Source organism: Schistocerca piceifrons, chromosome 6, assembly GCF_021461385.2.
Source record: "Schistocerca piceifrons isolate TAMUIC-IGC-003096 chromosome 6, iqSchPice1.1, whole genome shotgun sequence".
Taxonomy (NCBI): Eukaryota; Metazoa; Arthropoda; class Insecta; order Orthoptera; family Acrididae; genus Schistocerca; species Schistocerca piceifrons.
Window position 1 is genome coordinate 365,294,345 of NC_060143.1, and position 24,002 is coordinate 365,318,346.

General features: G+C 41.0%; 1 protein-coding gene across 2 annotated transcripts in view; it reads left to right on the forward strand.

Annotated features, from left to right (window-relative positions):
* The first annotated feature begins 366 nt into the window (after nucleotides 1–366).
* The window catches only part of LOC124802594 (probable peroxisomal membrane protein PEX13), a 94,550-nt gene continuing 70,914 nt past the window's right edge, over nucleotides 367–24,002 (forward strand). The window contains exon 1 of one of the 2 annotated variants that reach the window (XM_047263473.1): nucleotides 367–564. In XM_047263473.1, the coding sequence (XP_047119429.1) occupies nucleotides 482–564 (83 nt within the window). In that variant the 5' untranslated portion in view covers nucleotides 367–481. The remainder of the gene's footprint in view (nucleotides 565–24,002) is intronic. The other variant, XM_047263474.1, reaches the window with a different exon arrangement.

Genomic DNA, 24,002 nt, shown 5'->3' on the forward strand with positions numbered 1-24,002 from the left:
AAGGAACTGACACCTGGCTGCTGGCTCTCCTTCTTCCTACAAAGGAATTACCTGCTGTTGACGATGTGATTCGAATTTGCAGACATTTTGTATTTTAATTACAAGATCAAGAAATACATTGCGTTTTATGACGTAATTGAAATAATAATAATTGTAACATGCAGATATGCACACATTAAAATAAGTCTGAACATAACGAGTCGGCTGAATTTGCTGCCCCTGTAGGTGCCCACCCGTGTGCGGCATACGTCTTGCGCGCTCGGTCCCAGCGTCCCTGCCCGTTGGTTGTTAACCTGTTGTCAAAACTGTGTCGTCATTTTCGCTCGCAGATTACATACCACCACAGCGGCTTTGCCACAGATGACATTGCATCGCAAGTAGGTTCTCAAACTTAACATCGCAGGTAGCTGTTATCATTATGTTCGTGTCATGTGTATGTGTTTGACGTTTTTAATGTATCGTCGTGTGTTAACTTTCTGAAATGGCTGCGCCACCAAAACCGTGGGAAAGTGCCGGTGCAAACTACAGGATTGCCTCAAATTTCCCGAATCCACCAGGATTCAGGCGAGTATTTTATACTTTTCTGTATCCCAAATTTGTCTTGTGTGTTTATACTTTTCTGCTGCATGCGGAGTTGTTCGTTGGTAACTTGAAAAAGAGACTTTTTTTTCGCCCTGATTATTTTTGTTTATAAGGACTGGGACTTGTAGTTACTTGTTACAGACTTTGTCTAGGCAGGACAGCTTTTGCATTATAGGCAGCAGTACACTTTGGAGATGATGTAGAAAACAGGTTTTTCACTATCTCACCTATTCTTATTCTAAGCAATTCTAAGAACCTGTCATTTATGCATAAGAACCACAATGTGTGTAGTAGTTTCTGGAGGTTGTTGTCAACAATGAACCATCGTGAGAGAAGATCAAGTTAATGTGAATGGGTCAAGTAATCCGTTTAGGTTAGCATGGATACTTTCTTGGAAGTTACGTATTGCGGAAACAGAGTGCAGCTAGCTTCATCAACAGAATTAGCATTTCCCTCTTCTGTATTAACATTGTAATTTCACACCTTTTTGTCCTATGATATATTCTGGCATCTCTCTGTGACCACGAAGGATAATCCTTGCGTGAAAGGGATATTCAAATGACCGACGATAGTGTACAAACTTATTATAGGTTGCTGCTTAAGAGGTTAGATATTCAATTACTTCCATCAAAGTTTATTCCTTAAAAATTTGTAGCTAATAATTACAGTAGTTCTTCAGAATGGTTTAGAGGTGCTTGCTGTTATGTAACAGGCCTATTATTTTCTTTGTCAGACCTCTTGATTTCAGGTATTTTTCTGCAATTTTTAAAAAATTTGTATATGATACTATCAGTTATATACCAGTCTGTTGTGACTTGCTCTTTAGCTTAAGAGATCTTTCCTCATCATAGTCAGATAGCAGTGATGTGTATGTGAGATGTGCCTGCTTGCGTGAATGTGTCTGTTCCTTTCTTTTCTGAAGAAGGCTTTGGCTGAAAGCTCAGTGTGTAAGAGTCTTTTCGTCATGCTCATCTGCAACTCAGTGTGTCATCTTTACAGTGAGTAGCAACCTATCCGTTTCATCTTTGTTATGTGAGATAGGCTAGACACTTAAACACTGTCACAAATTAAGACATCATGTTTAGTGAACAACACAAGCAATCAGTGTATTGATGAAATGTGATGTCATATGTTATGTGGAGGATGTCAGCAATGTTTTTGTTTATATGTTTGTTATAGATGTCAGTTGTACATTTTGTTTACAGTGTTGTTTACATCTTGTGGATGATGGCTTAAATCATATTGTGGAGATGGTGATCCGTCGAGGAGAATAATATTTTGAATTTTCATATTCTAATGAACTGTTGCGTAGCCCGATGTCTAATTTAGATTGGAAGGTGATGTTTAGTTGTGAGTTGAATGTGATGACAAAAAGCTGTTTCGGTTAAACAGAGCTTGTGATGACACTATGAACCATAGGCTACTTCCTTTTTTAATAAATTATCTACTTTCACATTTGATCTGCACTTTTCAGATTTTTAACATGGTCGAAGGTGTTAATGATGTGGTTATTACTCTGTACTTTGTAGAGCCTTGTTTGTGATGTTAACCATTTGTAGTTTCTTAAGGCTTGTATGTCAGCTGTATCAATGACATATTGTTCTGACGGTGCAGTACAGTGTTGTTAACTAATCCTCAAGTGTGTATTGGCTAACAAAAAGTCAACTTTAGGTTGACACACACTCCATATTATTATTTTTTGCTAAATTGCTACTGGTAAAAAATTTAAAAAAATTATTTTGTGACAAATCGGGAGGCTCCTTGACAGTTGTAAAGCACTAGTCCGGATAAATTTATATGAGAATCCAGATGTTTATTTCTTTGGTTTAATATAGTTTCTTTAAGTTAATTTCTGACGTATGGTTTCTATCTGGTTTCAGTAAAATTAGATAGATATATTTCAGTAATAGAGTGTCAGACTAAAAATTGAAAGGTCCAAAGATCAATCCTCAGTCATTCCTAGGATGTTTACTATTTTTCACTGTGGGTACTGGTAATAAAGAAACCACTCTGTCGTACTGTGGTTCAGAGTCCGTGCTAAACTGGCTCTCTTGTCCTGTTCAGCAGTCATAGGAAAGCAAGGCATACCATGGACCACCTCCAGTAAGACTGTTCCTAGTCATACACTGCAGTGTTTGAACCAGTCTTTGGTGTTGGGAACTCTATTTTTTAAACTGAACTGAATAGTTAGAAATTATTGATTGGAAAGTGGACTTATGTAATCAAGAAGTAGTTTTGAACTGATTGTATTACTTATTCCAAAATTGGCAAAGTTATTTATGAATCTAAAGAAATGCATTAGTGGCTGTGGAAAAACTGAAATAACAGGATAAAGAGGAACATTTGACCGAGTGTGACAACGCAGTGGTTAGCACACTGGACTCCCATTCAGAGCAATTCAAACCAGTGTCCAGCCACCCTGGTTTAGGTTTTCCATGATTTCCTTAAATCGCTTAAGGCAAATGCCGGGCTGGTTCCTTTGGTTGAGCATGGCCACTTTCCTACTCTCTCCTTCCCTAATCCAAGCTTGTGCTCCACGTCTAATGACCTCATTGTGTATGATACATCAAACACTAGTTACCACCTCCTCCTCCTCAGTTATCAGCTTTGACCACTAACATAGGAAAGATGCGACAAATATTGTAAACGAGATGGAGGCTATAATGATATATCAGTGCCAATCTTATAAAATGGGCCAAGCTAGAGATTAGCTGGTTTTTTGCTTTCACATTTGTTGGTTTCGCTGGCTTGCATCCAGACTGTCACCTTTCAACCTAACCTAGACCTCGGGCTAAGCTATAGATCAGGCTGTCACCACAAGAAGGCTTTTTGCTTCCACATTCATTGACTCCACCAACTAAAAACCAAATGGTCAAGGTACACACCAAAAGATGACACCACAGCATTCATTAACATTGTCTCTGCTCAAATCTGACAGCTAGTCTTGGATGTTTCTTGTGAACCCAACAACATATTTGAAGCAGTCTCTGTCTTCTGGTAATGAACAGATACCGTCCAGTGTAAATAGCAATGTTCTGTAGTTCTCTTGAACACTAAGTGCTAACCACACTGAGTTTCACTAAGACCTGTTGTGAGATTTATTATTGTGCAACTGTATCTTGTCAGTAAAAGCAAGACGTTAGAAATCCTATCTAATTCAGAAAAAACTTTTTCTTGAAATCATCTGAATATCTAGATTCAGAGATTGAAAAGTTCTGTTCGCTACATGGCAAGTAGTAGTGTTTGTTATACAGCTGCATGACTAGTAGAAATGTACTGTAAGTAGCACTTGGTATTTAGAGATGTCAACTATTTTCTCTGTGACATCTGTATTACTAAACACCTGATCAAATTCACGGTGCATAGCCCTAGCCAGAGGTTGTCTGTTTAATAACTTCCACGGCAGTAAAAATTTCATTTTTAGAATTAGAGTTATGTCCTAATCTGTTTATTAAGAAGTATAATCTTTCATTAAGGGCTTAACATAATAAGTGAAGTATTAAAGTGAGAAACTGTGTATACATCTGGCGGCAGTTATCTCACGGCACTCAAATTACCCAGAGGTATCCGGTATTTGAGAATGAGAACTTTTAGTGACTTCCAACAAACTTTACACAATTTCAGACCTTTCAAAACATTTTTTTCTCTCCAACACTTTCCACAAAATAGTGGAACGAAAAAAGTTCATTGCTTATTACGTTTTTGCTGTATATGCAGTGAAACTTCAGCATCGGGGGGATGATGATTTAATTTATTACTTTTTCACCAGTAACTGAATTTGAAACACATTTTGCAGACAGTGTCCACATGTAGCACTGAATGTAGCTGCAAAATTATATCACTGTACAGCACATACCTCAGTAGACTTGACTTCATAAACAGTAAGATACATGAGAAATTAGCTTCTTTTAAGTACAAGTTACTCAGACTATAGTTGTGCAGTAGTTTATAATTAGTGCGTTCAATGACTTCCAACAAACTTGAAACTTAGTTTGATCTTTTCTAAACTTTTTCTCACTAACTTCATCAATCCCAAGTACTTAATACACTAAGTCATTTGTGAAGTAAACAGAATTTTGAAGAGTTAGAAGCTTTTTTATGCATATGAGAGCTCAGTTCTTTAAACAATCAGAGGTTTGTGAATACCACACTAATAAAGTAAATATTTACCTACTATTATTAGGACATTCTAATGTAGCAGTTACTGTGGGGGGGGGGAGGGGGGGCGTGCGCGCCAACCTCAGCAAACAATTGTGCTGTAGCCCTTACCAAATGCTTTGTGTTGAGCTTGCTTGTTGTTTTCTTTTATTATCTGCAAATTAATAGAGAGACCACTCCTGATCCGTGACGGGCTCGAGTATGACCCTTACAGTACCAGATGGATCGATGATAACTATGCCAACATTAGTTGTGCTCTCACAGAAGCACAGAATATGGACATACTTTCAGTGCTGCTGTGAGAGGGAGGCAGGGCTTGTTCCCCTGCACCGTTCCTGTCCCCTTGGGCAGTCTGAAGTCCTCCTTTGTGTTTATGTTAATGTTTATGCCTTTAGCGTCTACAGCATGTAATAGGAAGCAAGCAGCAAAAGGTAATAGTAAAACTGACATGGCAGCAACTTTTTTTCAAAGTAGCAGCTTTCCTAAAATTTTACCCAATTAAATTTAGATGGCATAAATGTGAATAGCTTAAGTAGTATAGTGACGATTTATTGTTAATACATTATACAGATTAAGTTTCTACGATATCTTTGTTTCACATTAATGTAAATATACCTTAACTCATCCCACATTCTTTGAGAGTCTCCTCCTTGATCTACGGAGCACAGTGATCGAGTGAATAGCAATTGCAGCTGGATCTCTCATCAGGCTGTTTTTAGATGTACATTGAGAAGTCATAAAAAAGTTAAAATGGCAATATGCTAATTCCTGGGATTACATGCCAACTTTTTTAAGAAGGAAACTACTAAATTGTTGCAGATAAGTGTTCATGGTTTAAAAAAAAACAGTGAGTTGTTTGGCGAGCTATTGTGGAAAAATAAATTTGTGTGGTTGCTGATGTGTATGAGACATGGCATCCTTTCTTTGGGTGATGATTATGACACTGTGCACCATGTGGTAGGTGCTGAATACATCCTGTGTACTCCGTATTCAGAATCTCTCTCCCTACACCAAACTTTGAACAGGCACTGTGTGTGTGTGTGTGTGTGTGTGTGTGTGTGTGTGAAAAGGTAAAATTATTATTTCTATTGATACACACTTATAAAAGTGCACAAGACTGTTGTAGCCTTCAAAACTCCTAGTTCTTTCATTGGGTACGAAAGAGGAATGGGTTGGGTGAGATTAAAAGGGAAGAACAGATAGCCCCAGGATAAGGACCCACCTTGTGTGATCACAGACTATAGTATAGTTAATTCTCCCCCCACTGTTAAGAAAAAGGGGCGGAGAAGAGCAGAGGAAGTGGCCAAGGCACTATTGCAACCTCAGTACACCAACAAAATCAATCTGAGGGTAATGTAAAATACCTTAAATCTTGACCTACCTATCTCTATAATATTGTGAATATACTATCACCTTTTTCAAAACAGTACAAATAGAATGAGATTTTCACTCTGCAGCGGAGTGTGCGCTGATATGAAACTTCCTGGCAGATTAAAACTGTGTGCCGACCGAGACTCGAACTCGGGACCTTTGCCTTTCGCGGGCAAGTGCTCTACCACCTGAGCTACCGAAGCATAACTCACGCCCGGTACTCACAGCTTTACTTCTGCCAGTATCTCGTCTCCTACCTTCCAAACTTTACAGAAGCTCTCCTGCGAACCTTGCAGAACTAGCACTCCTGAGAGAAAGGATATAGCGGAGACATGGCTTAGCCACAGCCTGGGGGATGTTTCCAGAATGAGATTTTCACTCTGCAGCGGAGTGTGCGCCGATATGAAGCTTCGGTAGCTCAGATGGTAGAGCACTTGCCCGCAAAAGGCAAAGGTCCCGAGTTCGAGTCTCGGTCGGGCACACAGTTTTAATCTGCCAGGAAGTTTCATATCAGCGCACACTCCGCTGCAGAGTGAAAATCTCATTCTGGAAACATCCCCCAGGCTGTGGCTAAGCCATGTCTCCGCTATATCCTTTCTTTCAGGAGTGCTAGTTCTGCAAGGTTCGCAGGAGAGCTTCTGTAAAGTTTGGAAGGTAGGAGACGAGATACTGGCAGAAGTAAAGCTGTGAGTACCGGGTGTGAGTCGTGCTTCGGTAGCTCAGATGGTAGAGCACTTGCCCGCGAAAGGCAAAGGTCCCGAGTTCGAGTCTCGGTCGGGCACACAGTTTTAATCTGCCAGGAAGTTACAGTACAAATAATTTGAACTTTTATTCCACTTTGTATTATGTTTTAGCATTATGTTACAGATATTTATGTGAAAGAGACAGAGTTTGTGGGGTGGAATTATTGTACTCCTTGCAGATTATTTACCGTATTTATTATATGTGGCAAGCTAAAACTGTGTACTGGACTGGTGGTAAACATGGATTTCAACTTTTCCCATAACAGTTTAGCCATCCAAGCAAATTCTGTGATCTTACTACTGGCTCCTTTCTCTACCTTGCAAATTCTGCAGAATCTGTTTTATTATATCATTGGGATAATACCATTTTCAGGGACTTTGTGTAATCTCTGTTGAAGAATGTTACCATTCTGTTAATGATGAAGTCATCAGGGGATGCCTGTCGATGAGGTATTTTATTTTTTCTTGTCAAAGACATCATACAATAGGAAGAATAAAATCATTAAGTAGAATTATAATTTATGGTAGAATGTTAAATCAACCTCACTTAACACTCGTATAACCAAGTCAACACGTTAAAAACATATGTAGTAAATTTCATTCGAATGTGTCACGTGGTAATGAAAATGGTGTCCAGCAGGGTTTTCTGGTGTTCAGATTCCACAATTAATCCATAAAATAGCAACCTTGAATAGCCTTGTTGTTCGGTGTAGCAATGTCATTCCACCTGTTTGCAGATTAGCAATGTGGTGGATCATGTAGTTCGCTACATTGAGGATGTTCATCAGTACTAATATACTGTTGTTTCTTCAGATTTTCTGTATATTGTGGTATGTCCATCCTTAGATGATTCAGGACTTTCCATGTTGTATAAAAGAGTTTGAAACACCCAGAAATTTCCCCCTTCAGGTTGTCCCATGAGCCTATTGTAAAAGAGTGCCACCACAGCTCTACTTGACATTTATTGGGTGACAATGGGCTTGATTTGGCTACTTGTAAAAACATTTTTCTTGATTTTAATCTCTGTGGCTGAGGATTATGTCCAAACATAGGATTTCTCGAATTCTCTTACTTTTTGTTTCTCAACCTGTGTTGCTGTTCTTATCCTTACCCCTGTAGGATCTATACCCTTAAGCTGATATATCTATTTTATATGGCTAGGGAAAAAATATACTGTAATGATTGGGCTATGCCATTTGTCGTTCAGGGCTACAGCTACTTTTTCGGCAAGAATAGAGTTTCACCAGACTGGGGCAACCTAAACCGTACTGGAAAAACACAAGGATAGAGCAGATGTGTGAAGGATTGTGGGTTGTGCACCCCATTAGCTGGTTCTCAGCTTTCATATTCTATTGTTCTGGGTACATACTTTTATTTTTGTACTCATATTGTATACCTTTTAGGGAATGGTATGATAGAGCTTGCAGTATGATAGAGCTTGCAGTATGTTCCACTTGCGTAGGACTTCCACCAGTACCACCAATGAAACTTTAGCCTGCCAGGTCAAACGAGTTTCATGAGACTCGTGGGCAGTGCTGAGCCTCAGCATATCTGTACTTACAGTGTATTGTCTGTGCCTGAGTGAGTGTTCCTTAAATGCTCTATCCTTGGATCAACACTTCTGTGTTTTGAAGGCGTTAGGCCACTGAGCTATTAAGTGTAAAGCTACTGTAAGACACCTTTCTCAGTAAGCTACACATGTGAGATAAATTGTTGCACTGTTTAAACAATATGTTTTTAATCCAGAATACCTACTAGTATGATAACAATCATCTCCTTTCCACTAACCAGCTCTAAGTAACTGAAGAAGGCTTCTACACCCTCTCACTTCTTACGATGTTCTCAAAGGTGCCAGCCCACAGTTCAGTTTCATCCAAGTCCTGTCCACAACTAATGGGGACACAAAATATTTTCTTTGCTTGACTTAACAAATTTCCTGCTGCAGTAATAATTTATTTGGCAGTTGGACGATCCTATATTAAGAGAACTACAGCTCTCCGTGATATTCTGTTATTCTGTCTTGTGAAAGTATTTCATAAGAAAGAAAAAAGTTTTGTGTACTCTACATTCATTAGAATTTGCCTACTGTATACAAAGCTTGCTCTTCTATAATTTTAGCAATATAATACCAAAACAGGGGAACTCATCTTGTTTTATGTATCATGTCCTAAACTGGAGTCTGTAAAGCACACCCATTCAGTTGACTGTCGATAACAGGGTGCCTGACACATACAGTGACGCTCTGTCGAAAATAGCTCCACAATGCAATTTGGGTTTAAGTTTTTGGATGTAACTTCATTGGTATATAATATGAACTGAATAAATTATTCTGATTGTTTTGATTCTTTGGCTGTTTGGTTTGAAGGTGTTGCAGCTGCTGATTATAAAAACAATATTCACAATGATGTTTGGTTCAAATGGCTCTGAGCACTATGGGACTTGCACCTAGAACCGCTCGACCACCCTGGCCGGCCACATTGTTCTAGGCACTGAGGAATTGCTTTTGTTTCATTCACATTTTTTTCAGCTGCACGTTCAGAATGAACATGTGTACTGAGAAAAAAATGTTAGAAAAATGTTGAAAACATGAATAAACAATCTGATGCTCAAAGATTAGAAAACCATCTCCAGTATTCTTCACAAGTAACAATAACATTTTCATTACAAATTCCGTAAATAAATGTCATCTCAGAGTATTCCGCGTATGTAAACACGTGCTTTACGAGTGTTAGCCTCATTTACACGAACGGTTTTTACGACTCTTTTGGCGCATACATGCCAAGCGCCCATGCCACTACCGTGTGTGTAAATGCAATGCAGAGCATACCAGGCGCACGATTTTGACACAGGTGCACCGTACACTGTCGAGGATGCCGTTTGAACACTATAGTGCTCCGGTATGTTTATGGGTTAAAATGGTTCAGAAAATGATAATTGGCAAAGATTTGTAAAATTATTTAAAAGTTATCCATGATGTGGAGGGTAAAATGGGACGAGTACGAAAAACAGAGATCTCAAAAATTGAGTGTACCAGCAGTTGACTGATGTCTGTAACACTACTATATAATTACATCTACACCCATACTCTGCAAACCACTGTGAAGTGCATGACAGAGGACGTTCCATTGTACCAATTGTTACGGCTTCCTCCAGTATCATTCACAATCCCTACAAAAGCGAAACGTAGGGGGTTTGTAGTATATTCCTGGTCATCATTCATAGCTGGCTCCTGAAATTTCGAAAGTAGGCTCTCTCGGGATGCATTTGTGCAGTGTCTGTAAAGTTCGGTGCAGTGTATGCCTGCATGTCCGAAGGAACAGACAGCACTGACGATTTATAGCCTTATTAAATCACGAATTGTGTATCGGTAGTGGTACCGTATTTGCAACTTGCGAATACATTTAATGATTTAATGCGGCTGTAAATCGTGAGCAGTGTCCGTGCATGTCCGAAGGAACATTGCATCAAACTTTACTTACACTGTCAATACAAACATTGCACTAATGTATTTTCTGCCAAAGCCAAGACAATCTGAGGAGAATACTGAACGGTCTTTCCCAATGCAGAAATCAACTTTGGGTAGCAGACATTGGAAGTTTGGGTCTGTCCGTGAAACGTACTCAGATAGCCGAAGTTGTTAAGTCAACCGCTCACGTAGAGCAGGAAATCGGGGTTCGAGTTCCAGTTAGGCAAAAATTTTCATTTGTTTTCAGTAAATTTTATAGCTGTGGTGATACCGTATTCACAGTTTGCAGTTACATTCTATATCTCGCGATACTTCGTCTGTGTTGAAGAATCTGCCAGTTCAGTTTCGTCAGCAAAGGCGCGCAGGTCAGACAACCTGTGACTATTCGTGCTACCCTTCTCTGTATACATTCAATATCCCCAGTTAGTCCTATTTGGTGCGGGTCCCATGTGCTTAATCAGTATTCTAGAACGAGCCTCAAGAGTGATTTGTGAGCAATTTCCTTTATAGACTAATTGCATTTCCCCAATGTTCTACCAGTAAACTGAAGTCGGCTACCTGCTTTACCCATGACTGTGGCTATGTGATCGCTCCATCTCATGTCCCTACGAATTGTTACACCCAAGTATATTTGTATGAGTTTACTGATTCCATTTGTGACTCACTGATAGTACACTAATAGAATACTACTTTTTTCCGTTTGTGAAGTGAACAGTTTTACATTTCTGAACGTTAAAACCAATTCTTCAGTCTTTGCACCAATTTGAAATTTTGTCAAGATCTGACTGAATATTTATGCAGCTTCTTTCAGACGGTGCATCATCTGTAAATGTCAGAGAGATTACTATTAATATTGCAACGTAAACAGCAAGCGTCCCAACACACTTCCCTAGAGCACATCCGAAGTTTCTTCTACATCTGTCAATGGCTCTCCATCCAAGATAACTTGTTGCATCCCCCCAATGAAGACATCATCAGTCACAAATTTCACTGGATACCCCCCCCCCCCCCCCAACAATAGTACTTCTCATAATAAGTGTAAATGTACTGAGTCAAAATAGTACGTGACATATCCGGATGCAACCAAAGACTGAAGTGTAAATAGTGTGTAAAAATTGTAATCACTATTGGAAAAAGATCTATTTTTTAAATGAATGTGAATTATTTACTTGTAGTTTGGATTTCTTGCAAATAAATGGCCCTACAAATCTTTTCACGCTCTCCGTTTAGCGTTTGTACTATTACGTAACACAATGATGTTGCAGAAATTGAAGTTCAGAACTTTGGCTTGAAGTGACTCAGCGTTTTTAGCAGAAATCTAAAAACAAATATGGACTTAAGGGACCAACATTACATTTTTTTTAAGAGACGTAATGAACTTTTAAGGGACCAAAAGGGAAACAAAATACGAGACATCAGTAAACTTTTTAATGAAGTACCCCGCCAAATGAGCTTGATGAGAGATTTAAAAAAGAAAGCAAACAAAAAATTGCAACAAAGAACAGTCTTGATTGTACTTTATTTCTTTACTGCTAACGTGTTTCTCCTGTTTGAGACATCTTCAGAATAATATATACACAAAGCTAGTATTTCATGCTTAAGTCGTAGGCCTTGAATATTTTGACTTAATAATACACACATCAAAAAAAGTTTTGCATCACCTCGGTTCGGAGAGTTTCGGAACCTATTCAGAAAATTGGAATAGATATCAACATAAACTTCATTTCCGCCCTTCTTATTGCTTATGAAAACCACACATTGCATGTTGTGCCACCGTACAGCGAGACCTTAAGAGGTGGTGGTCCATATTGCTGTACACACCGGTACCTCTAATACACAGTAGCATTGATGCATGCCTGTATTCGTCGTGGCATACTTTCCACAAATTCATCAAGGCACTGTTGGTCCAGATTGTCCCACTCCTCAATGGCGATGCGGCGTAGATCCCTCAGAGTGGCTGGTGGGTCACGCCGTCCACAAACAGCCGTTTTCAATCTATCCTAGGCATGAAACTTCCTCGCAGATTAAAACTGTGTGCCCGACCGAGACTCGAACTCGGGACCTTTGCCTTTCGCGGGCAGGTGCTCTACCATCTGAGCTACCGAAGCACGACTCACGCCCGGTACTCACAGCTTTACTTCTGCCAGTATCTCGTCTCTTACCTTCAAAACTGGCAGAAGTAAAGCTGTGAGTGAGTACCGGGCGTGAGTCGTGCTTCGGTAGCTCAGATGGTAGAGCACCTGCCCGCGAAAGGCAAAGGTCCCGAGTTCGAGTCTCGGTCGGGCACACAGTTTTAATCTGCCAGGAAGTTTCATATCAGTGCACACTCCGCTGCAGAGTGAAAATCTCATTCTGGAAATATCCCAGGCATGTTCGATAGGGTTCAGGTCTGGAGAGTAGGCTCGCCACTCTAGTCGAACAATGTAATCCTGAAGGAAGTAATTCAGAAGATGTGCACTTTGGGGGCACGAATTGTCATCCATGAAGATGAATGCCTCGCCAATATGCTGCCGATATGGTTGTACTAGCGGTTGGAGGATGGCATTTGCGCATCGTACAGCCGTTACGGCGCCTTCCATGACCACCAGTGGCGTACGTTGGCCCCACATAATGCCACCCCAAAAGAGCAGGGAACCTACACCTTGCTGCACTCGCTGGAGTGTGTGTTTAAGGCGTTCAGCCTGACCGGGTTGCCTCCAAACACGTCTCCAATGATTGTCTGGTTGAAGGCATTTGCGACACTCTTCGGTGAAGAGAACTTGGTGGCAACCCCTAAGTGGTCCATGCGGCATGTTGTTGGGCCCATCTGTACCGCACTGCATGGTGTCGTGGTTGCAAAGATGGACCTTGCCATGGACGTCGGGAGGGAAGTTGCGCATCATGCAGCCTATTGCGCACAGTTTGAGTCGTAACACGACGTTCTGTGGCTGCACGAGAACCATTATTCAACATGGTGGCGTTGCTGTCAGGGAAGCGGTCATCCACTTCAGTAAGTGGCTCTGAGCACTATGGGACTCAACTTCTCAGGTCATTAGTCCCCTAGAACTTAGAACTAGTTAAACCTAACTAACCTAAGGACATCACACACATCCATGCCCGAGGCAGGATTCGAACCTGCGACCGTAGCGGTCTCGCGGTTCCAGACTGCAGCGCCTAGAACCGCACGGCCACTTCGGCCGACTCCGATCAACATTGCTTTTGTTCACTCCGAGACGCCTGGACACTTCCCTTTTTGAGAGCATTTCCTGGCACAAAGTAACAATGCGGACGCGATCAAATCGCGGTATTGACCGTCTAGGCATGGTTGAACTACAGACAACACGAGCCGTGTACCTCCTTCCTGTTGGAATGACTCGAAGTGATCGGCTGTCGGACCCCCGACGCAAAACTTTCTTTATGTGTGTGAGATTTATACACATCAACAGACACGTACTTATTGTTCCGAAGATGACCAAAAAGGGTGAAACGAGTTAGCAGTATATAAATGAAGTACGGTCAAGGTTGTTTTTAATTTGCTAATCATTATCACAGTTGCTTGCATCAGCCAGTATCGAGTAGGGGAATATATACACAACAAAAATATTAGACCATTTGAAATTAGGTACTATAAGAAAACAACTTTCTCAAATAATCTCTTTGATGACGTTTTACCCTCGTTTCATTTACAGTTTTATTTTCTTTTTTATCGTTCTTTTGTAGATGATAATATTGGTATTAGAAATCAAATAAAAAATCAAATTATAAATCAAACTTCAACAATGTTAGTATCACCGCCGTCTCTACATATCAAAGACTTTTGCAATTACGAAGACATAATTTACTTTTTCTTAAAGTAGGATGATATTTTACTTGTTTTTCGTTTAATCTCTTCTGCAATTGTATCCACTTGATCCAATTTTTTTGCTTTTCCACTTGTAGTTCTTTTAACTCTAGTTAGCGTACCTTGAACAAGAGTGAATTCGCCATAATCCTTACTTTCAATTTCTTCTTCAAGGTGCTTAGTGGCTTCTTCGGGCAGTTGATCAGCAGCTTTTCCTTGGATTTCCTTTTAATCATTTTTCTGCAATAAAGTTTTTGACAATTCATTCAGATCAGCAGCAGTTTTAGCCCTCAAGTTTTCTATTCTGTTTTCCAATGCTCGTCTTTCTTCAGTTTCCGTCAACATCTTTTCGTACTTAATTTTTCTTCTAAGTAGCTTTTGTGCAGGGTGCGGCAGTTCCTATCGATTACCGCTGGGCTGTCGTGGGGGGTAGGCAGTTGCACGTGGTCAGCCTTTGTCCAGTCGTTGGCCGCATTTCAGTAGCCAACATGATCTGGACCGGTACACATCGTGGTTTTGCTGTTCGCGCTTATTATGAAGACAACAGATCTGTGATAGCTTTTCGACGACAGTTCAACATTTCACACAACAATGCCGTTCCTAATGCAAACACAATTCGGTCCTGGGTTTGGCAGTTGGAGGAAACTGGTAGCACACTAAGAATAGATACACATGGCCGACGTAGATCCATCAGAACGCCAGAAAATGTGTAGCGGGCGATAACAGCAGTTCAACAATCGCCGCAACGTTCTACTCGACGACATGATGTTGCACTGGGGATTTCAGACCGCAGTTTGAGGAAGATTCTGCAGTGCGATTTGAAGTTTCATCCTTTCAAAATAATGATTGCTCAAGAATTACGCCCAGAAGACTACGCCAACTGTCAAAATCTGAGTGAGCAAATGCTTGCTCAGATCCCTCCGAATGCAGCTTTCTTCAGTAGTGACGAGGCACATTTTCATCTTAGTGGGTGCGTGAATAAGCACAACTTTCTCTACTGGGCTGAAAATAACCCCCGAATTATTCACGAAAGACCGCAACATTCTCCTAAAGTGACAGTGTGGTGTGCCATATCACAATTTGGTGTGGTAGGCTCTTACTTTTTCGATTAGGAAGGAGTGACAGTGAATTCCACACGTTATGTTTCAGTTTTGCAAAATTTTCTGCAACCCAGAATGGACTAGATTGTTGAAGAACATGGACTTGGAGACTTGAGGTTCCAACAGGATGGAGCTACTGCTCACACATCTCGAATTTCTCTTGATGTTTTGAGAGAAATGTTTCCAGGGCGCCTCGTCTCTGTGAGTGGTGATGACATGTGGCCTGCACGGTCACCAGATTTGAGCATTTGTGACTACTTTTTTGAAGGGGTATCTGAAGGAAAAGGTTTTCAAAATCTGCCCTCACATCCTACCAGAGTTAAAAGAGCGGGTTATTGGCAAAGTGAATGCCATACCTCGCGATACGCGTGCAGGAGCTGCTCGAAACTTCAGGGATCGTCTAAAACAATGTGTCGATGCTAACGGCGCCATCTTGAATTTACTTTCTATTGCTCCTTAAACCTGCTTAATCGGTTCTGCCGTACCCTGTAGCTTGTTATGCATTTGTAGCCAACAGCTAAAGTTCGTCTGTAATACGGAACAAGTGTGCCTTATGGCTGTACAGTTACGTGCTATATAAAATTGCTGTACTGTTTCGTGCTAGATAAAATATTCAATCTTGAATTTAAACCACGTTCATTCGTTTTTACCATATCAATTGTTAAAATATGCCCAGAAAGAGAAGATTTTCTTTCTACCTTAGCACTACCATGAGACAAAGTATAGGGCGTACATAAAGTCCCGGAACTCTTTCAATTATTTATTGCACAAGAACTAAACATTGTACAGATTTCATTCTTATTGCATTTTGAAGAGAGACTCTGAAGGTTCTTTTTACAAACATTCGATATGCTAACCATGAGTGACCCGGCAGACGTCAATACGGTAATCGAATTCTTGCCATACCCGTCCCAGCATGGCATCGTCGACTGTGGCAGTCGCTTCCCGTATTCTCACCTGGAGCTCTGCTACATCACATGGTAGAGGCGGTACATACACCAGATGTGTAATGTGTTTCCACAGAAAAAAGTCACACGGAGTGAGATCTGGTATATAGGGGAGGCCATTTCATGAAACAGCTGTCACCTTCTGTAGCACGGCCGATCCACCAATGCGGCAGCTCCGTGTCCAGGTACCCACGAACTTCACGATGAAAATGGGGTGGAGCCCCATACTGCTGAAAGATGAACGGAGAGTCCGATTGCATTTGAGGCATCAGCCATTGCTGCAACAAGTCCAAGTAGGAATATCCAGTGACAGTGCTCTCGGCGAAGAAGAATGGCCTGTACAGTTTTCGACGTGACAAGGCACAAACAACCCGTCGTAACGAATTTGTTGTGCCAGTGATAAATGGCCTTCCTTGTTGGTGGCTTCTTATCGTACTTGGTTCTAAACGTCCGTTGAAGAGCTGTAGCACACTTGTTCTTGTCGAAATCCAACACACAGAAAGCTCGCTCCGGATCTGAACTCGCCATGTTTGCGACCAGCGCTGGCTATTGGCAAATTACCAAACTACGCTGTGGCGCTATACGGAAAAAAATCAGGGTTTCTCTTCAAAGTGACATTTATGATATCTATATAATGTTTGGTTCTTGTTCCTGTACTTTATGTACACTCTGTACAATGGGATATTTTAAACAGTTTGAAGCAGACCTTAAATTAAAAATATAGTAGCAGCATTTTTCAATTGACTATGCACCTCCAGGAATTTCTATTTCAAATTTCAGGAGTTTCCACTCATCCAACAGTAGAGGTGCATCCACATCAAAGGGTAAAGCATTAACTAAAATTACAATTTTGGCCTGAGAGGAAATGATTCAAAAATCTCCAACCTTCAAGCAACGTGCATTAAAGAACACACTGTCGTAGTGAGAAGCCTTATTCATTCTGACAAGCACTTAATGGCATTCCATGCCTCTACGAAAAGAGGCAGTATCTTTCTTCTTCATTTCATTCGGTTCCGTGATGAGGACTTCACTGCAAGAAATATTATTCACTGGCAAGAAGTTTTCTTTCGCAACAGAGAGATTACGTACAGTGTTAGACCTGTAAGCCCTACTCCTCAACTTTATTAGAAGTTAACTTGCATGTTCATACTAAAGGTGAATTAACGATCCTTCCTTTTGAAAGAACTGCAAGTAGGACGAAAAGATGTTGGCCCTTTCAGTAGCAACCATAAGTTGCGCTTTAATGTCAGGTTGCTTTATAAGCCTATTTCTTTCGACTTGTCTGAAACCGAAGTAGATTTTGCAGATAAAACTGTGAGGAAATATCTATTGATAGCACACCACTGGTCGAAAATCCTTTGGACTGCAGGGCTTACAGTTAAGCCAACATGATGGCACATGTTTTAAGAAACGGTGCTTAGTGTGTACAAGTTTCTCCTGCCATAGTTCAAAATCCTCCCATCTGGCAGGCCAGCCATGAAAATAGTGAAATATTGCAATAATAAGATTTACATAGTCAGATCCAAAATTTTCAAGGCCACACAAGAATGTATTATGGATTTTATGCAGACTGTATGTTCCATATCAAGCAAAGATTTGCTGCATACTGCTAGGACTCTTTCGTTCATTAATTTTAATACTGCCTTATTCACATTTGGGCCATCACAACTATCAGCAAATTGTTTAAAGGAAGCCTTGCTAAATCTCCGGCGGAAACAAGGTTTTGATGAAGATCTTTTGCCTTAGCGTGACCCATGAAATACGCCTGTAGATGATTTTCAACAAAGCCGGTAACGACGAACAGAGCGCTGAATAAGGTATATCGTGCTATATGGGAAAATCTTTCTAGAGAGCATTTTCAACTTTCCTTAGTGATGTGGAGACGCACCTTCTTCTACACACGTAATTTGGGTGAAATCGGCGTGTCCCGATTGGCGATATCCCCTTGTCAGTAGCTGAATATTACCGATCGCAGCTGAAATCAGTAGCGGCTAGCCACGCGTTCTGCCTCCGATCGATATTTGCCGTAGCAGTCACAAGTCGTCCTTGTTGGAGCTACAGCCAACATAGGCGAACAATACCGTGCTTCGTTCCTACTATAGAAATGAAGAATAAGTCACGCCAAAGTTGCTGTCACTGCATAGAACTGTCTCTCCGTACGTTTCCTCGCCCCGCGGCCGTCAGTGTCGTACCATTACTCCCCGCACTCCCGTCGAAAGGGGACTCCTCTTAGTGTCACTCCAGAGTAGAACCGGCAATTTGGAGAATGAGTGTTAACGGCGCTATTGTTTTAAGCACTTGATATCACCAACACTCAGATTAAGACTGCAGACCCTTTTATTAAGTCATCTCACTTGTTTAAATGTAACTCATGGACTTAGAAACTATGCAGCATCTCCAAGCGGCTATATTCCCACACCACCTAAAAATTGGGCCTGTGGTTTGTTTTCTGAAACATTTATGCGCTATGTATTGATCCAGAACCTAATTGGTTTTTTTTTTCGTTTGTATAATGCAACTGGGACTGTTTGGAAGTCCATATGCTGTTCTCTGTGCTGGAGAACTGTTTCAGACAAAAAATATTTTTCCCGTTCTCATCAAATATTCGTGTAGCAAAGGGAGATCAGAGGAAACTGAGTGGAAGTAAATTTAATGTGTTTCCTACTCAGACATATTTATTTTCGTGTGGTGACCCAGAAACGATAAAATTGCTGTAAATAATTATATATAGTTAAGGGTGTCAGTTTACAATATAGTCTCTGAATCATATTTCCTTGAAGAATTACTTTTTATGTTACCTTCTGAAAAATAATTATTATAAAATCAAGCAGTGCATTCAGCTTCCTGCACTGGACATAATAAGTGAACGAAGCGTCATATTGCAGATACACGTTTTATTAGCAATTCTCTGGCGCCATTTACATTCGAGACAGTGTGTTTGTTTTCTTTACCTTCCAAGTACTGCCGCACTTAATTGAAGTGGACGGTGATAACATATCACGTATCAGGACAGAAATTTTGAAGGGAATCACACACATGGAAAAATCATTCCTTTCGCTGAAGTACACAACATTGGTGAAGACGCAGAACCAAGAATGATACATATGACTAAAATGAACTTTGTAATACGGAGTAAGTACACAGCAAACAAATTAAAACCATAATCATCCATCCCTTACCTTATGACATTGCAGTGCCTGTCCAGTTCAGAAGTACGAGGCAAAGTTCCTTCGGTCATGCACACTGCGGCGACCACAGCCATTGCAAAATGCATGAAACGCATTCGCATTTGCGAATATGGACAACCGTCAGATGTGTAATGGAATGACGACAGTGAAAGCTTGTGCCGAGCCGGGACTCTACTCAAATTTCCCGCTTGTCGCGAGCGGTCGCCTTACCATTAGGCTATCCAAACACGACTCACGCCCAGATCCAAACTTCCATATGTCGTCAACCGAATGTCTACAACCTGCACTCGTACATTCACTATGTATATTCCCGTATAGGTGAGACATTTTAATTGAAAGTCGCCTGCCTGGTGTCGGCGGGTAAATACGATATTGCAGTGCTTGTGTCGTAGCTGCTGGTAAACCTTTCGGGATATGAGGTTGTGATCCAAGACAGCACATCCCGAAAGATTTACCAGCAGCTATACCATGCGGTCGTGAAAGCCTTCATTCTGTGGCTCAAATGGTTCAAATGGCTCTGAGCACTATGCGACTTAACATCTGTGGTCATCAGTCGCCTAGAACTTAGAACTAATTAAACCTAACTAACCTAAGGACATCACACACATCCATGCCCGAGGCAGGATTCGAACCTGCGACCGTAGCGGTCGCTCGGCTCCAGACTGTAGCGCCCAGAACCGCACGGCCACTCCGGCCGACCCTTCATTCTGTGTTCAGTGCCTTCGTTGTTCAGAAGTACAATGCAGGTACATTTCACGTATTTCACAACGACTGTATTCGCCGCAGTGCCTGTTCCTTCGGAAATGGATGCAGATGGAAAGGAGTCTCCTAAGGTAATGCTGATGAAGAACGTTCATGTCCAGCCACGTTGGCGCGAAATGTCCGGAATCCGGAGGAGTGTGTATGACGAGTGTGGGAAAGATGAAAGTCAGTGATAGTGATAATAATGCCTGCTGTTATCCACAAAGGGATTATACCTCAGAATATGTCACCTAGGTTCTAAGTGTTACAGCTTTCGTTGTACCTTGGTTATGATGCCGAACTAAATGAATTGTTCATATCACTTTGTCGTGTATCCAGCTGATAACGGCCGTGTTGACTTGTTTATCTCCAATCAGCATGATCTGGACCTTAACACATAAATCGACCTTGCTGGCCTTTGCACCTGAGTTTGCTTGTCATTTCTTGCTAGCTTGCAAAAGCGTAGCTGTCTATGTCGACACACACACACACACACACACACACACACACACACACAAAATAGTGAGGATACTTATACCTGACGAAAGAGCAACTGTCCGTCCTCAAGAAATATTGTCACTAAAACTTTCTTCTATTGCAGCGTCTCTACACCAAATCTAACAGATACGCTAAAACACCCTTTTCTGTTTGCAACTGCTATAATTTCCTGACGCACGCTTTGTCCCTATCTATTAACGTATGATAAAACTACTATCAGAACTCACCCTTTCCAGTTAGTTTTACAGATTCCGTTCGTACATGTCTTTGATCAGTTTTGTGTCTATATCTCCTTTAATGGAATACAGTGCACACAATTTTCTTTCTTAGGGAGCTGGCATTTATCTTGTCCTTGAAGTATTGACTCGGTATTATCTTTCGAGCAATTTTGTGCTGTTTACAGTAAGGTGACTTTCATTGCGTTGAATTGGCTGTTTTCTGTTCAGCAGGATTCATTTATGAGTCTGATCATATATTTATGCACGCTTAATATATTCCAAGTTTTATGATTAATGGTTTCTAGTTATTTATTGCTGTTTCGACTTCAATAATCGTTTTTATTTTTGCGATTGTGTTACATGTACCGGCAAACCACCGAGAGGTGCATGGCAGAGGGTACGTCCCATTGTACCAGTTATTAGAATTTCTTCCCCTTCCTTTCACGTATGGAGCGCGGGAAGAATGATTGAATTCCTTTGTGCGTGCAATAATTATTCTAATATTATCCACATGCTCCGTATATGAGCGATACGAAGGGGGATTACATTCCTAGAGTCATCTTTCAGAGCATTTTTGCGATTCTGTTATCTGATATATGTAGTATGGGTATATTATGTTGTGTGTCCATTGGCTCTATAACATTCAATTTCGTTCAATACGTTTTACAGACAGGCTGCCAATTGCAGTTTCGCCGTCAGCCGACCAGTCTATTAATTTCTTGTTTAATAGGGTTTTCCAGTAATGCGAGTCTACCAGTGTCGTTTCTTGACTTGACATACATCATATAAACTGCACATACTTGTCACGGGGAGTTCCTACTATCCTTATTTGTGGAATATAGACTTATTTACCGTCTATCAGTAGCTATTTTTATTATTTCAAATTGACCTGTTTCGTGCAGTCTCTCCTCTGTCCTGATCATTTCTCTCCATAAGTGCCGGGATGATCTGAAGAGCGGCGACACTTCCAGAAAGCTGTCAGTTTGAAATAATGAAAACCGCAATCGAAAGACGGAAAATAAGTCTGTCTTCCAATCTAACTCATTTTTCACCACAACCCACACTTCCCGCATATTAGTGTTATTCCGAAACACAATTCACAGCCAAGTCACCTGACTACGTTGTTTCTCGATTTTGTTTCTGTTTTGGCATTTTAGTTGAAACTCTAGCTCTGCCTGTCAACGACTGATATAATTTTTAGGTTTTGCCTAATTGGCAGCTTTCTCGTCGTGCGAGTATTCCATAAGCTCATGGGCCAGTGCCATCAGTGGTCTGAACGCCATGGGACTAGGTCTAGGCCCTACGTTCAACCTTCAGAGCTTTTTACAGTGCTTCCGAATGTTAACATGTCGACGATTAACAATCATATACATTTGTTGCAGTCTTTGTAACCGATATTTTCGATATAATCTTCATGTACGATTTCCCATGGTTGTACCGCATATCAACTCATCTGTTCTTTTGCATTATTTCTAGAATATTAAATTTTCTGTACTTGCTCAGTATCTTGCTTTCTCGCCTTACCAACTGACTGGTTATTCAGATGTCAGTGCAGGTCTTACTTTGGAGCCTGCGTTTGATAGCTTCCTGTTATAGCATGGGTTAATATGGACTCAGTTTTCTTAACCCGTGTGATCGTCCTATAAGTGACAGTTCATGCAAGTCCATCTTTAAACTTTGTTACATTTTTTGTTTTGTTGAAAGAAATCTCTCGTACAATTCTCCTACGCCCTTCAACTGGTTGTGCTTCACGATTACTTACTCGTTAGGTAATTGCAAAGACCAGATACAACTTTCACATATACCGATATAAATTAGTTTTCTTCTTACCCCCGTATTTTCACCACTGCCGAATCATTTTGTTTACCGAGACACAGCAGAAAATGAGTAGTTGGTCGCCTTGCCGGACACAAGATTTGTTTTCTAACTATTCAGACATGTGTAACTGCCAAGTTTCCCTTTTTTACGCAGCACAAACTACTAAGCGCTGTACGAGAGTGGTTTAATGTTTGATTAAAAAGCAAGAAAAATGTTTCGTAAACTACTTACCTTACTTCTCGAGTAGTCACCTTTGAGGGATATATACACTTGGTCAGCGATCCTCCAGCTTTTTCATCCCATCGGAAACATAGGTTCTGTTAAACTCTCCACAATACTCGGTGACTGAAACTATCACTCCATTTCATGAAAATTTGTTCCCAACAAGCCAAAGTTACAAGTTACTGCATAGGCACAAGTCATATCGGGTTAAGTCTGGTCTATAGGATGGATGAGAAACCAATTCAAAGCCCAGTTCATGCACTTTCTCCATTGTTATCATTGATGTGCGTCACCCTGGTGAAAAAGCGCTTTTTTGAGTGTCGATCTAGGTCTTTTTTCAGCCAACACAAGCTTCAGACGATCCAACAATGAAGCACAAAGGGTCCAGTTAGAATTCTGTCTCTTCCCAAGTCATTTGACCGATTATGCCCTGGGAATCCCAAAAACAGTGGCGATTGCTTTACCAGATGACCAAATAGGATTTGCCTTCTTCGGTGCGCTTCCATCAGCCTTTGTCCATTGTTTGGAGTGCCATTTTGACACTGGCGTGTAATGATGGATCTAGATTACATTAACAGTCACAAATCGGCGCAGAAAGTCTTGCGGATTGCGGTTAAACATCACCAGATGTTGTGTTGTAATAATGTGCCGGATGCGTTTTTTTGTCGACTGTGAGCAGTCGCGGCACCCACCACGCACATAGCTTCTTCGTAGCCAATTCGTGCAGGATATCATGCACTCGTCCAGTGTGAGATACCTAAAGTCTCAGCAGTGTCACGAATTTTTATTCGGCGGTCTTGCAGTTCCTTATCATGGAGTTTGTGAATGGTTTTCTGTGTGGTACGTAAGCTGGACGGCCGGAGTGCGCTCCGTCTTCGACGCTTGTCCGACCTCGTTTAAATTCATCAATCTTAGAGTAATTGTTCTTCAGTGATGATACAGAGTCCGCATGAACTTCATCCAGTTCTGTTTTGATTTGTGCGGCAGTCCAAACCTTTGAATAAAGACGTTTAATAACAGCACGAAACTCGTCTTCTTTGTTTCTAATCGCAGTGGATACATTAACCAGTTGATACGGGTGTCAACTGTGGTGTCACCGCCAGACACCACACTTGCTAGGTGGTAGCTTT